The sequence below is a fragment of the Coregonus lavaretus genome (assembly GCF_964263955.1).
Source record: "Coregonus lavaretus genome assembly, chromosome: 4".
Classification (NCBI taxonomy): Eukaryota; Metazoa; Chordata; class Actinopteri; order Salmoniformes; family Salmonidae; genus Coregonus; species Coregonus lavaretus.
The window spans coordinates 77616526-77629347 of NC_139991.1; the positions used below are offsets into that span (position 1 = coordinate 77616526).

At 44.8% G+C, this 12822-nt stretch overlaps 1 protein-coding gene across 1 annotated transcript in view; it reads left to right on the forward strand.

Moving 5' to 3' along the window:
- The window catches only part of LOC311128388 (YTH domain-containing protein 1-like), a 62283-nt gene that overhangs the window by 24967 nt on the left and 24494 nt on the right, over positions 1 to 12822 (forward strand). Inside the window, exons 6-10 of the mRNA XM_084160506.1 lie at positions 817 to 925; positions 5652 to 5769; positions 6564 to 6648; positions 8304 to 8473; positions 11262 to 11341. Of these exons, the coding sequence (XP_084016632.1) occupies positions 817 to 925; positions 5652 to 5769; positions 6564 to 6648; positions 8304 to 8473; positions 11262 to 11341 (562 nt within the window). The remainder of the gene's footprint in view (positions 1 to 816; positions 926 to 5651; positions 5770 to 6563; positions 6649 to 8303; positions 8474 to 11261; positions 11342 to 12822) is intronic.

Genomic DNA, 12822 nt, shown 5'->3' on the forward strand with positions numbered 1-12822 from the left:
GAGCCTGGTTCCTCTGGTCTACCCAGTACAGCCAGTAGAGGACTGGCCACCCCTCAGAGCCTGGTTCCTCTCTACCCAGTACAGCCAGTAGAGGACTGGCCACCCCTCAGAGCCTGGTTCCTCTCTACCCAGTACAGCCAGTAGAGGACTGGCCACCCCTCAGAGCCTGGTTCCTCTCTACCCAGTACAGCCAGAAGAGGACTGGCCACCCCTCAGAGCCTGGTTCCTCTCTACCCAGTACAGCCAGAAGAGGACTGGCCACCCCTCAGAGCCTGGTTCCTCTGGTCTACCCAGTACAGCCAGTAGAGGACTGGCCACCCCTCAGAGCCTGGTTCCTCTGGTCTACCCAGTACAGCCAGTAGAGGACTGGCCACCCCTCAGAGCCTGGTTCCTCTCTACCCAGTACAGCCAATAGAGGACTGGCCACCCCTCAGAGCCTGGTTCCTCTGGTCTAGCCAGGACAGCCAATAGAGGACTGGCCACCCCTCAGAGCCTGGTTTCTCTCTACCCAGTACAGCCACTAGAGGACTGGCCACCCCTCAGAGCCTGGTTCCTCTCCAGGTTTCTTCCTTCTAAGGAGTTTGTCCTAGCCACTGTGCTTTGGCCTCTGCTTTGCCTGCTGTTTGGGTCTAGGCTGTTAAGCATGTTGTGATAACTGCTGATGTAAAACGGGCTTTGTAATAGAATGTACAAAACACACAAATTACTGCAAATAATCTCTGTTACATGTACTTTTTTTTATTTTTTTATGTATGAAAATGTTGACCGACGCTGAATACAAGCAAACAGTGTGATGTTGGTTGTTGTTATTTGCAGGGGGTGTGGTCCACTCTGCCTGTTAACGAGAAGAAGCTGAACGCTGCCTTCCGTTCCGCCCGCAGCGTCGTTCTGGTCTTCTCCGTCAGGGAGAGCGGAAAGTTCCAAGGTAAACAGGCTGCATCTCAAATGGCGTCCTATTCCCTATATAGTGCACTACTTTAGACCAGAGAATGGCACCCTATTCCCTATATAGTGCACTACTTTTCACCAGGGGACTCATTTGTCAAAGGGGAGTAGGCACAAATAAGAGTTTAAACCTTGTGTGCGCCAGTTTTCCCGCAAAGGTTGGGTATTTATCCATTCTGAAAGTGTGCGTATCTCCACACGAATCTCAGATCAAGCGAACGCACAACTTGTTGTTGTTGATCAGTTGTATTGCAACCAAATATTATTAATATTGTTATTTTGAGGGAAATGGAGGTGTTGAATGCACAGTAATTAAAATAATGGTAGGCTAATCAGTAAGGCTGAACGATTTTGGAAAATAATCTAATTGCGATTTTTTGCCCCCAATATTGCGATTGCGATTTAATATGCGATTTAATTTATTTATCCTTTTTCCCCTACAAAACATAATGAATGATTTAAATATGACCAACACAATAGTATATACATTTAGTGTGAAATGTTCTTTCCCATAGGCTGGGTCTATTTGTTAGAATTAAATTCAAACATGTATGACTTGAAATAAATGACATTTTTATTGAACTGCTCATTACAGAAACATCTGTGGCTTTGCCACTGTGCATTTAAATAATTTAAACAAAGGCATGAACTTTGTAAACACTGTGTGCAAAAGGTACAGTCTTAAGAAAAAAATAATTTTAAATTGTATGTATCTTACTGCTCCCAAGTCAGTAACATTTCACACAACTGAAACAAGGAATTTGCTTTGAAAATATTTTGTAAAATCAAAGTAAATAAAGTTATAAATAAAAAATGAGAAATGCACTTTTAATTTAGACAAACTATTTTTTATAAACGATTTGAATATTATAATATAAAATAGATGAGCCTCACTTATCTCAAGTACACAACAATAACACACCACACAGACTAAAGTTCACTACGAGTATGGCACTGCCAGCCATACTTATCCAACAGTTCTGTTCTCAGTGGCTCACAGGTTTTTTGCTAAGAAAACCAGAATATTGACTTTTTCTGGCTTCAAGGATGAGCGAGTGCAAGTCACAATATTCCCTCCTGTGCTAAAAAGACGCTCTGAGGGAGCGCTTGTAGCAGGTACACAAAGATACTTGCGTGCCATGGTGCACAACTGTGGGTAGCTGATCTTGTGCACCCTCCACCAAGCCAATGGATCATCTTCTCCATCAATGGTAGGAGTCATCAGGTAATTGTTTATCTCTGCCTCTGCGACATCTTCAAGATTTACAGGCAAAGAAGGAGAGGCTGAACTGGTCTTGAAAAAACTGCCAAGAGACCTCTTCGTCTTTTCCCCCAAGGACTGTGCACTTTGAGGCATCTGAACAGTTTCAGTACGAGACCTCTTCTCCTATTAGATGAAAACAACAGCCATTAGTTTTCCAGTTAGATTTTACAGAAAATTTTTGTTTTTGTGAAATACATAATTATTTACCCAATGATATGTACGTTGTGCCAAGTCTACTATCTCTGTCTTCAGACGAGTCTTGATAGCAGGGATGTTGTCTGTACTGATGTACTGTATTTTGAACCTAGGGTCCAGGAAACAGGCAACATCCAAAAGCTCCTGGATGTTTGGGTCTCCATATTTGTTATTGAGGTATGCTAGGACTTTGGTTTTTATTGATTTAGTCAGGTCAGTGTCCTCAGCATCTTCAGCCAGGACTGATGTGGCAAAAAGGTGGAGAACTGGCTTGAGGTAGGAGATGCTTACATACTCCTCTCCAGAAAGAGCATCAGTAAACTCCAGTAGAGGATGCAGTGCCTTGTGAATCGACTCCAACACGTCAATATCCTGCCAGGTTGGGATAAGGGAGCGTGCATATCGATCTCCAGACAATACCTGAGAAATGGCTTTGGCCTGTTCAAGCACTCTGGCAATCATCATTTCTTTAGAACCCCATCTTGTTGGGCACTCCGTTATGAGGTTGTGCTCAGGGAGTTTGAGCTCTCTCTGTGCCTCCGTCAGGGCTGCTTTCTTCTTCCAACTGTGGGAAAAGTGCCCCACCAGCTTCCTGCACAGTGCTGTTGCCCTTGACACTCTGTCATCTTTGAGTGCATTTTCTAAAAGAAATAAAAAGTAGTGTATTACACACAATTTGAGTTTTGATACAAGGCTCTCACTATTACACACTCAAATTAGCTGTAATTCTGAAATACACACATCCACAACACATCCTCTCTCTCTCTCTCAATTCAAAGGGTCTTTATTTGCATGTCAATTCTCTCTCTCTTTCTCTCTCTCTCTCTCTCATAAACACTAAAAAAACATGTAAAAAACAAAAACAAGAAAAGAAAAAAAATGCAGGTGGGCATTCCACCACAGACAGACATATGATATAAGCAAGTAAAATGAATTTACATATTAGAAAAGGAGTGGAAGTATGAATTTATTTAATCCCATCCGATTTATATAATATCATTTATATATATTTGTATATTCAGCTTTACTAATCGACGCATCTCTCTCTCTCGCACTCGCGCACACACACACACACACACACACACACACACACACACACACACACACACACACACACACACACACACACACACGATAACTTACCAATGGCAAGATGTAATCTGTGGCCAAAACATTGGAGCCTCGTCCATTCATTAAGCCGCGCAGCAAGCACCATATTCGACGCGTTGTCCGTCGTGATGCAGACGTGATTCTCCTCGTGGAGATCCCAGCTGACAAGCCCTTCTCTCAGGCCGGCTGCAATATTTTCCCCTGTGTGATCGTCTGGGAAGTAGGTAGTTTGTAGGCAGCGAGCTCGGAGGTTGAAATCTTCATCAATAAAATGGACTGTAAGACTCTGGTACGGCTCAGCTGTGCGGCTTGACCACATATCAGTAGTGCTAGCAAAAAACTCCACCGTTTTAAGTTCCGCGGCGACTTTCTCTTTGCACTTTTTGTACAGCTCCGGTATGGCAGTCTGACTGAAGTATGTGCGGGAGGGTATACTGTAACGTTTATCAAGCGTATGTATTAATGCCATGAACCCAGGCTTGGTCACCGTGCTGAGAGGCATCATATCTTTGGCTATGAACTCGGTTATTGTCCGAGTGATTTCTCCGTGCCGTTTTGAATTACGTTCATACGGAGTGACACTTTCGAACATTTCTGTCAGTGATCCCTGTCTTGAGGTATTTGGCTTGTCTCGCGCACTGATGCTCGGCATTTTGGTCATACAACTGTCATGCATTGATTTGTGGTATTTTTTTAAGTGCTGAAACAGGTTTGTAGTGTTACCCCGTGAAGTAGCAATCGGAGCACGGCATGCTCTGCACAACACCTGACGCTGCTCAGCATCTTCTTTTTTAAAACCAAAATAGTTCCACACCACCGACGTGCTGTTCCTCTTCGATATTAAAGTATCAGCTGTGTCAGTTTCTGACTGTTCCGTCGAGCAAGAGGACATTGCGCTGGACAGCATGAAAAGTCGCGTCACGTGACCACCTCAAATCGCGCACGTTGCGATTAGAAAATCGCGTTCAGTCAAATCGCGATATTATCGCGAATGCAATTAATCGTTCAGCCCTACTAATCAGTATATAACGTAGGCCTAATGATAATGATATTTAGCACGGTTGACGAGGCCCCAGAGCTCTATTGCATTTCCTAACTAATCAATAACCTTTACTAATCAAGCAAGTACAAGGGAGGCGCGAAACCCTGAAGACACTGGGTCCTCCAGGAATTGACACCCCTACCTTAGACAGCATCTTGATTTTCTATCTTGTCCTGATCACATCCCTGATGTTGTCATCCGGTGGGCAGGTCAACGTGTTATCATCCGGTGGGCAGGTCGTCGTGTTATCATCCGGTGGGTAGGTCAACGTGTTATCGTCCGGTGGGCAGGTCGTCGTGTTATCATCCGGTGGGTAGGTCAACGTGTTATCGTCCGGTGGGCAGGTCAACGTGGTATCGTCCGGTGGGCAGGTCAACGTGGTATCGTCCGGTGGGCAGGGCAACGTGTTATCGTCCGGTGGGCAGGGCAACGTGTTATCGTCCGGTGGGCAGGTCAACGCGTTATCGTCCGGTGGGCAGGTCAACGCGTTATCGTCCGGTGGGCAGGTCAACGCGTTATCGTCCGGTGGGCAGGGCAACGCGTTGTCATCCGGTGGGCAGGGCAACGCGTTGTCATCCGGTGGGCAGGTCAACGTGTTATCGTCCGGTGGGCAGGTCAACGTGTTATCGTCCGGTGGGCAGGTCAACGTGGTATCGTCCGGTGGGCAGGGCAACGTGTTATCATCCGGTGGGCAGGTCAACGTGTTATCATCCGGTGGGCAGGGCAACGTGTTATCATCCGGTGGGCAGGGCAACGTGTTATCATCCGGTGGGCAGGGCAAAGTGTTATCGTCCGGTGGGCAGGGCAACGTGTTATCATCCGGTGGGCAGGGCAACGTGTTATCGTCCGGTGGGTAGGTCGTAGTGTTATCGTCCGGTGGGTAGGTCGTAGTGTTATCGTCCGGTGGGCAGGGCAACGTGTTATCATCCGGTGGGCAGGTCAACGTGTTATCGTCCGGTGGGTAGGTCGTAGTGTTATCGTCCGGTGGGCAGGGCAACGTGTTATCGTCCGGTGGGTAGGTCAACGTGTTATCGTCCGGTGGGCAGGTTTTAAAGTGTAGTGAACTGAATATGGTCTGTCCTCCTGTGTGTGCAGGTTTTGCCAGGCTGTCGTCTGAGTCCCATCATGGAGGGTCTCCCATCCACTGGGTCCTGCCTGCTGGGATGAACGCCAAGATGCTGGGTGGGGTGTTCAAGATCCACTGGATCTGCAGGTAAACACACTGGCTCTGGCTTATCCTCAAAGCCATAGATGCGTCCCAAATGGCACCCTATTCCCTATATAGTGCACTACTTTAGACCAGAGAATGGCACCCTATTCCCTATATGGTGCACTACTTTAGACCAGAGAATGGCACCCTATTCCCTATATGGTGCACTACTTTAGACCAGAGAATGGCACCCTATTCCCTATATAGTGCACTACTTTAGACCAGAGAATGGCACCCTATTCCCTATATAGTGCACTACTTTAGACCAGAGAATGGCACCCTATTCCCTATATAGTGCACTACTTTAGACCAGAGAATGGCACCCTATTCCCTATATGGTGCACTACTTTAGACCAGAGAATGGCACCCTATTCCCTATATGGTGCACTACTTTAGACCAGAGAATGGCACCCTATTCCCTATATAGTGCACTACTTTAGACCAGAGAATGGCACCCTATTCCCTATATAGTGCACTACTTTAGACCAGAGAATGGCACCCTATTCCCTATATAGTGCACTACTTTAGACCAGAGAATGGCACCCTATTCCCTATATAGTGCACTACTTTAGACCAGAGAATGACACCCTATTCCCTATATAGCGCACTACTTTAGACCAGAGAATGGCACCCTATTCCCTATATGGTGCACTACTTTTGACCCAGGCCCATAGGGTTTTGGAATATAAATATGATGCATTTTCAGCCAATTCAGTGTTTTGTCATCTCAGATCTGTTGTAAGACTTATGCATCCATGATCCTGTGTAAATTAATGATCTAAATCACTTGTTTTCAGACGGGAGTTGCCATTCACTAAAACAGCTCACCTCTCCAACCCATGGAATGAACACAAGCCTGTAAAGATCGGCCGGGATGGACAGGTAAAGCTATCCATGTCTTTTGGTTCTGTGTGGCTCACTTTCTAGAGCTTGTAACTACAGCATTGTGGGTTTGATTCCCGCTGGGGTAACTCATACGAAAATGTATGCAAGCATGATTTTAAGTTGCTTTGGATAAAAGCATCTGCTGAATGGCATATACAGTGCCTTCGGAAAGGATTCAGACCCCTTGACTTTTTCCACAATTTGTTACGTTACAGCGTTTTTCAAAAAATGGATTAAATATTGTTTCCCCTCATCAATCTACACACAATACAAAGTAAAAACAGGTTCTGAGAAATGTATGCGAAAAAACGGAAATATCACATTTACATAAGTATTCAGACCCTTTAACTCAGTACTTTGTTGAAGCACCTTTGGCAGCGATTACAGCCTTGAGTCGTCTTGGGTATGATGCTACAAGCTTGGCACACCTGTATTTGGGGAGTTTCTCCCATTCTTCTCTGCAGATCCTCTCAAGCTCTGTCAGGTTGGATGGGGTGCGTTGTGGCACAGCTATTTTCAGGTCTCTCCAGAGATGTTCGATTGGGTTCAAGTCCGGGCTCTGGCTGGGCCACTCAAGGACATTCAGAGACTTGTCCCGAAGCCACTCCTGCAATGTCTTGGCAGTGTGCTTAGGGTCGTTGTCCTGTTGGAAGGTGAACCTTCGCCCCAGTCTGAGGTCCTGAGCACTCTGGAGCAGGTTTTCATTAAGTATCTCTCTGTTCTTTGCTCCGTTCATCTTTGCCTTGATCCTGACTAGTCTCCCAGTCCCTGCCGCTGAAAAACATCCCCACAGCATGATGCTGCCACCACCATGCTTCACCGTAGGGATGGTGCCAGGTTTCCTCCAGACGTGACGCTTGGTATTCAGGCCAAAGAGTTCAATCTTGGTTTCATCAGACCAGAGAATCTTGTTTCTCATGGTCTGAGAGTCTTTTGGTGCCTTTTGGAAAACTCCAAGTGGGCTGTCATGTGCCTTTTACTGAGGAGTGGCTTCCGTCTGGCCACTCTACCATAAAGGCCTGATTGGTGGAGTGCTGCAGAGATGGTTGTCCTTCTGGAAGGTTCTCCCATCTCCACAGAGGAACTCTTGATCTCTGTCAGAGTGACCATCAGGTTCTTGGTCACCTCCCTGACCAAGGCCCTTCTCCCCCGATTGCTCAGTTTGGCCGGGCGGCCAGCTCTAGGAAGAGTCTTGGTGGTTCCAAACTTCTTCCATTTAAGAATGATGGAGGCCACTGTGTTCTTGGGGACCTTTCCAAATCATGGCCAATCAATTGAATTTACCACAGGTGGACTCCAATCAAGTTGTAGAAACATCTCAAGGATGATCAATGGAAACAGGATGCACCTGAGCTCAATTTCGAGTCTCATAGCAAAGGGTCTGAATACTTTCTAAACTTTTTTTTGTTTTGTCATTATGGGTGTGTGTGTGTGTGTGTGTGTGTGTGTGTGTGTGTGTGTGTGTGGATTGAAGAAAAACATGTTTTAAATCAATTTTAGAGTAAGGCTGTAACGTAACAATGTGGAAAAAGGGAAGGGGTCTGAATACTTTCAGAACGCCCTGTATTATATATATTTTCAAGCTACTAATTCTAATTTAGTTTTATCTACTAATCTGTCCCCCCCTCTCTCCTCCTCCTCGGGACCATCAGGAGATCGAGACCGAGTGTGGGATGCAGCTATGCATGCTGTTCCCCCAGGACGAGAGCATTGACTTGTATCAAGTTATTCATAAAATGCGACACAAGAGGAGGATGCCTTCAGAGCCGCGTTCTCGAGGACGCCCGCCGCACAGAGAGCCCGCCCGAGGCGACCTGGGAAGGTTAGAAATGTTCTTTGGACTGCTAGTGCGCTCTTGTGTCGGCGTGACGTGATGCCGGAGCATTGTTCTGATCCGATGGTCTAACCGTCCCTCCCAGAATGCTCTGCTCTCATCACATCCCAGCGAAGAGGGAAACCTGCTGAAATCCTCTGGGCTGTTGCTAAGGATCCCATACAGCAGTTCCACTGAGGAGGATAGATATCTATGGGCCAGGCCAGTGCTAACCACAGTATCTATGGGCCGGGCCAGTGCTAACCACAGTATCTATGGGCCGGGCCAGTGCTAACCACAGTGCTAGTAGGCTGAGTGTGGCTTGTCTCTCTCTGCAGGTGATGGTGGTTAATTCAATGTAAAGAAACGGGTTGAGTTTGATCTCTCAAAATAAGGAATGCAATTTAATTTGAACCATCATGATTCTTAAAACCACCAAAGTTGTAGTTGAGTTTAATACGCAATACATTCTTTAGGTTGCTTGAATGAATTTGTCTAGATAAGTTGTTTTTTTTTAAATTTGTTCCCAAAGCCTTTTCTTTCAGAAGTATCCTGGGGGAGTTAAACCTAGTCATATATGGCTTAGAAAAAGGAACCATTCTATTTAAACAGAAGATGGCACATCGATTTGAGGGGGAGAAAGATGATGCTGTCTTAAATGCTTCCAGAGGACTTTTCTCTCCCTCCATGGGTCATCTATTGAATATACATAACGTATACATGTGATGTCTACACTACTCGTGTATATGCCTGTAGCGTCCAAGGGGGGTGGGGAGGGGTGTCCGTCTATCTACAAAGCTGCTGGAAAGGGGGTAAAAAGCGTTGGAAAGCGGTAGGCCAGTTGGGAAAAGAATCGTTGGCCTTTGGGAGACCTGGCAACAACCTTGAGAGAGGGGGCTTGGCTCTGCTGTGTGATCAGTGGTTTTCTCTACCTCCTGTTGTAATGTTCCATTACACCAGCAATCCAAATCCCCCTACATCCCCTCCGCAAGAAATCATATGCCCGCGAAAACATTTTGGCTAACGGTTGGTCGGTCACTGCCCCCCCCCCCCCCCCACAACCCAACAGGACTGAAGATGTTGTGGTGCTGAGAGAGAGCCAGCCAGCCGTTCCTTGTTACCGTTTCTTCATCCGGAATGAATGTCATCTGGTGGTAGGTGGTTAGGGAAACCTAAAGGACTAGGTTAGGAGTGTTTCCTAAAGGACAGGAGTGTTTCCATATCCTAACCTAAAGGACTAGGTTAGGAGTGTTTCCTAAAGGACAGGAGTGTTTCCATATCCTAACCTAAAGGACTAGGTTAGGAGTGTTTCCTAAAGGACAGGAGTGTTTCTATATCCTAACCTAAAGGACTAGGTTAGGAGTGTTTCCTAAAGGACAGGAGTGTTTCCATATCCTAACCTAAAGGACTAGGTTAGGAGTGTTTCCTAAAGGACAGGAGTGTTTCTATATCCTAACCTAAAGGACTAGGTTAGGAGTGTTTCCTAAAGGACAGGAGTGTTTCCATATCCTAACCTAAAGGACTAGGTTAGGAGTGTTTCCTAAAGGACAGGAGTGTTTCCATATCCTAACCTAAAGGACTAGGTTAGGAGTGTTTCCTAAAGGACAGGAGTGTTTCTATATCCTAACCTAAAGGACTAGGTTAGGAGTGTTTCCTAAAGGACAGGAGTGTTTCCATATCCTAACCTAAAGGACTGAGAATAAGGTAGGAGGAGACCCACTCGTTTCCTTTTGAAGGCCTTTAATGGACTGAGAATGACACCACAAGGAAGGGAAGTTCTAAGCCAAAGGGGGTCGGTCACCTTTTGGTTTATAAAATGGCCGAAGTGAAGCTCATCCTCTGGTCTTTTCGTTTTGATTGCAATGGACTGCATCAATCACCCCTATCAATCTCCCCCTTTGCCCTCCCAGCCCGGCCCCCTCCTTGTAATGTCTTTGTGGCTGTAGACCCTAAACCATAAGATGGACTGTCTATATGAACTTTTGCTATCTTAATATATGTCAACGGTAACAGTCACAAAACTACAAGAAAGCGGTATGTTACCATTTTAACCGGCTCTTTCTCATTTACCTGTAGACAGTCATTAACCCAGCTGTACAAAAAAAATCTATCTGGTTGATTTTAATTGAACATGGAAGGTGTCTTGTGGAGTAATGATCATCCAGGCAGTGCTTACATTTGTTATTGATGGCTAGTCAGAAGCAGAAACATTTATAGGTAGAATTGAGTAGGTAACTGTCTAGCTCCTTATTGGAGAAATATGGGGCAACTCCCACAGACAGGTGCCCCTAATCTAAGAAGGATGCACTTCAACAGATACAGTACTGGAAACATCTTGTTTTAGCTGCAGAATGGGCTGGACTATCATGGAACCAACCTGAACAAAAGCTAACTTGTGAATTAACTGTTTTTAATGTAACTGTCCACAAGCAGTAAGATGTCATTCAGAATATAAGGGTTGATTGATAACTGTCTATACATGTTTAGTGTTTTAAGCAGTATTTGGGAATACTGTCAAGATTCAATGAAATGCATCCAGAATTTTGGGCATAAATTAAGTTTTGACCCTTTTTATGGAGGTGAATGTAATCAGAATGACAGAATGGTGATATGTCTTAAATCACTTTTGTTTCTCAATCTGTCAATAGGTGATTTTACTAGTTCATTTAAATGTTTATATATATATATATATATATGCTTTTCAGATGTTTCAGAGTATGTGTGTTTATGATATAGGCCTACTAGGATGTTGCTGTATCGTGGCACTTTGTCTCAATTGTTTACCTAATTCATGTAGGCGTCGGCCCGAGGAATATGACATTCACAACAGGAAACGCCCGAGGATTGACTATCCAGCAGAGTTCCCACAGAGACCAGGTTACTATTACTAACATATGTATTGGTACAGCATGGAAATAATGGTGTGTCCAAATGGGACTCTATTACCTAAATAGTGCACTACTTTTGACCAGGGTCCACAAGGCTCTGGTCAAAAGCAGTGATATATATGGGTGGTCCTCTGTAGCTCTAGTGGGTTCGATCCCCGGGACCACCCATACGTAAAGATGTATGCACACATGACTGTAAGTCGCTTTGGATAAAAGCGTCTGCTAAATGGCTTATTATTATTATTATTATTATATATGGAACAGGGTACCATTTGGGCACACAACTTGTAATTGTATTGGTACCAGTCAATGTCAGTTATATAGATGGACCAACAGGAACGTCAGCCGTGTGCAGTAGATCACCTTCTGGGTGCCGACGAACGGCTGTGATAAAACATGAAGAATAATCTGGAAATTAACAGAAAATGACGTCCCGTTGTGTTCAGAGGTGAAGAGCACGACCACCCGCTGTGCATGGCCGGCATTCGTGTTGGTCTTGTCTCTTTATTGGTACGGTATCTGAATGATACAATGTGCTTAATGAAAACTGCTTTAGTTTGAAAAGTAAAGCTCATTGGATCCATTTCTTCAACATATGAACAGAGTTGAAGACAGATCCAGATGCCCGTTGATTAGCCTAGCTGATATATTGCCGTTACAACGATCAGTTTGCTATAGTGGCAGGAGTTTAGATTTTAATGTCCTATTTCATCGATCAGCTCTGTGTAATATTTTCTACTTTGGTTGTTATGAATCAAGAGTAGGGATTGTCACACCAAGTAATACAGTTGAAGTCTGAAGTTTACATACACATTAGCCAAGTACATTTAAACTCAATTTTTCATAATTCCTGGCATTTAATCCTAGTAAAAATTCCCTGTCTTAGGTCAGTTAGGATCACAGCTTTATTTTAAGAATGTGAAATGTCAGAATAATAGTAGAGAATTTTTTTATTTTATTTTACCTTTATTTAACTAGGCAAGTCAGTTAAGAACAAATTCTTATTTACAATGACGGCCTACACCGGCCAAACCCGGACGACGCTGGGCCAATTGTGAGGACGACGCTGGGCCAATAGCATTGCCTTTAAATTGTTTAACTTGGGTCAAACGTTTCGGGTAGCCTTCCACAAGCTTCCCACAATAAGTTGGGTGAATTTTGGCCCATTCCTCCTGACAGAGCTGGTGTAACTGAGTCAGGTTTGAAGGCCTCCTTGCTCGCATACGCTTTTACAGTTCTGCCCACAAATTTTCAATAGGATTGAGGTCAGGGCTTTGTGATGGCCACTCCAATACCTTGACTTTGTTGTCCTTAAGCCATTTTGCCACAACTTTGGAAGTATGCTTGGGGTCATTGTCCATTTGGAAGACCATTTGTGATCAAGCTTTAACTTCCTGACTGATGTCTTGAGATGTTGCTTCAATATATCCACATCATTTTCCTTCCTCATGATGCCATCTATTTTGTGAA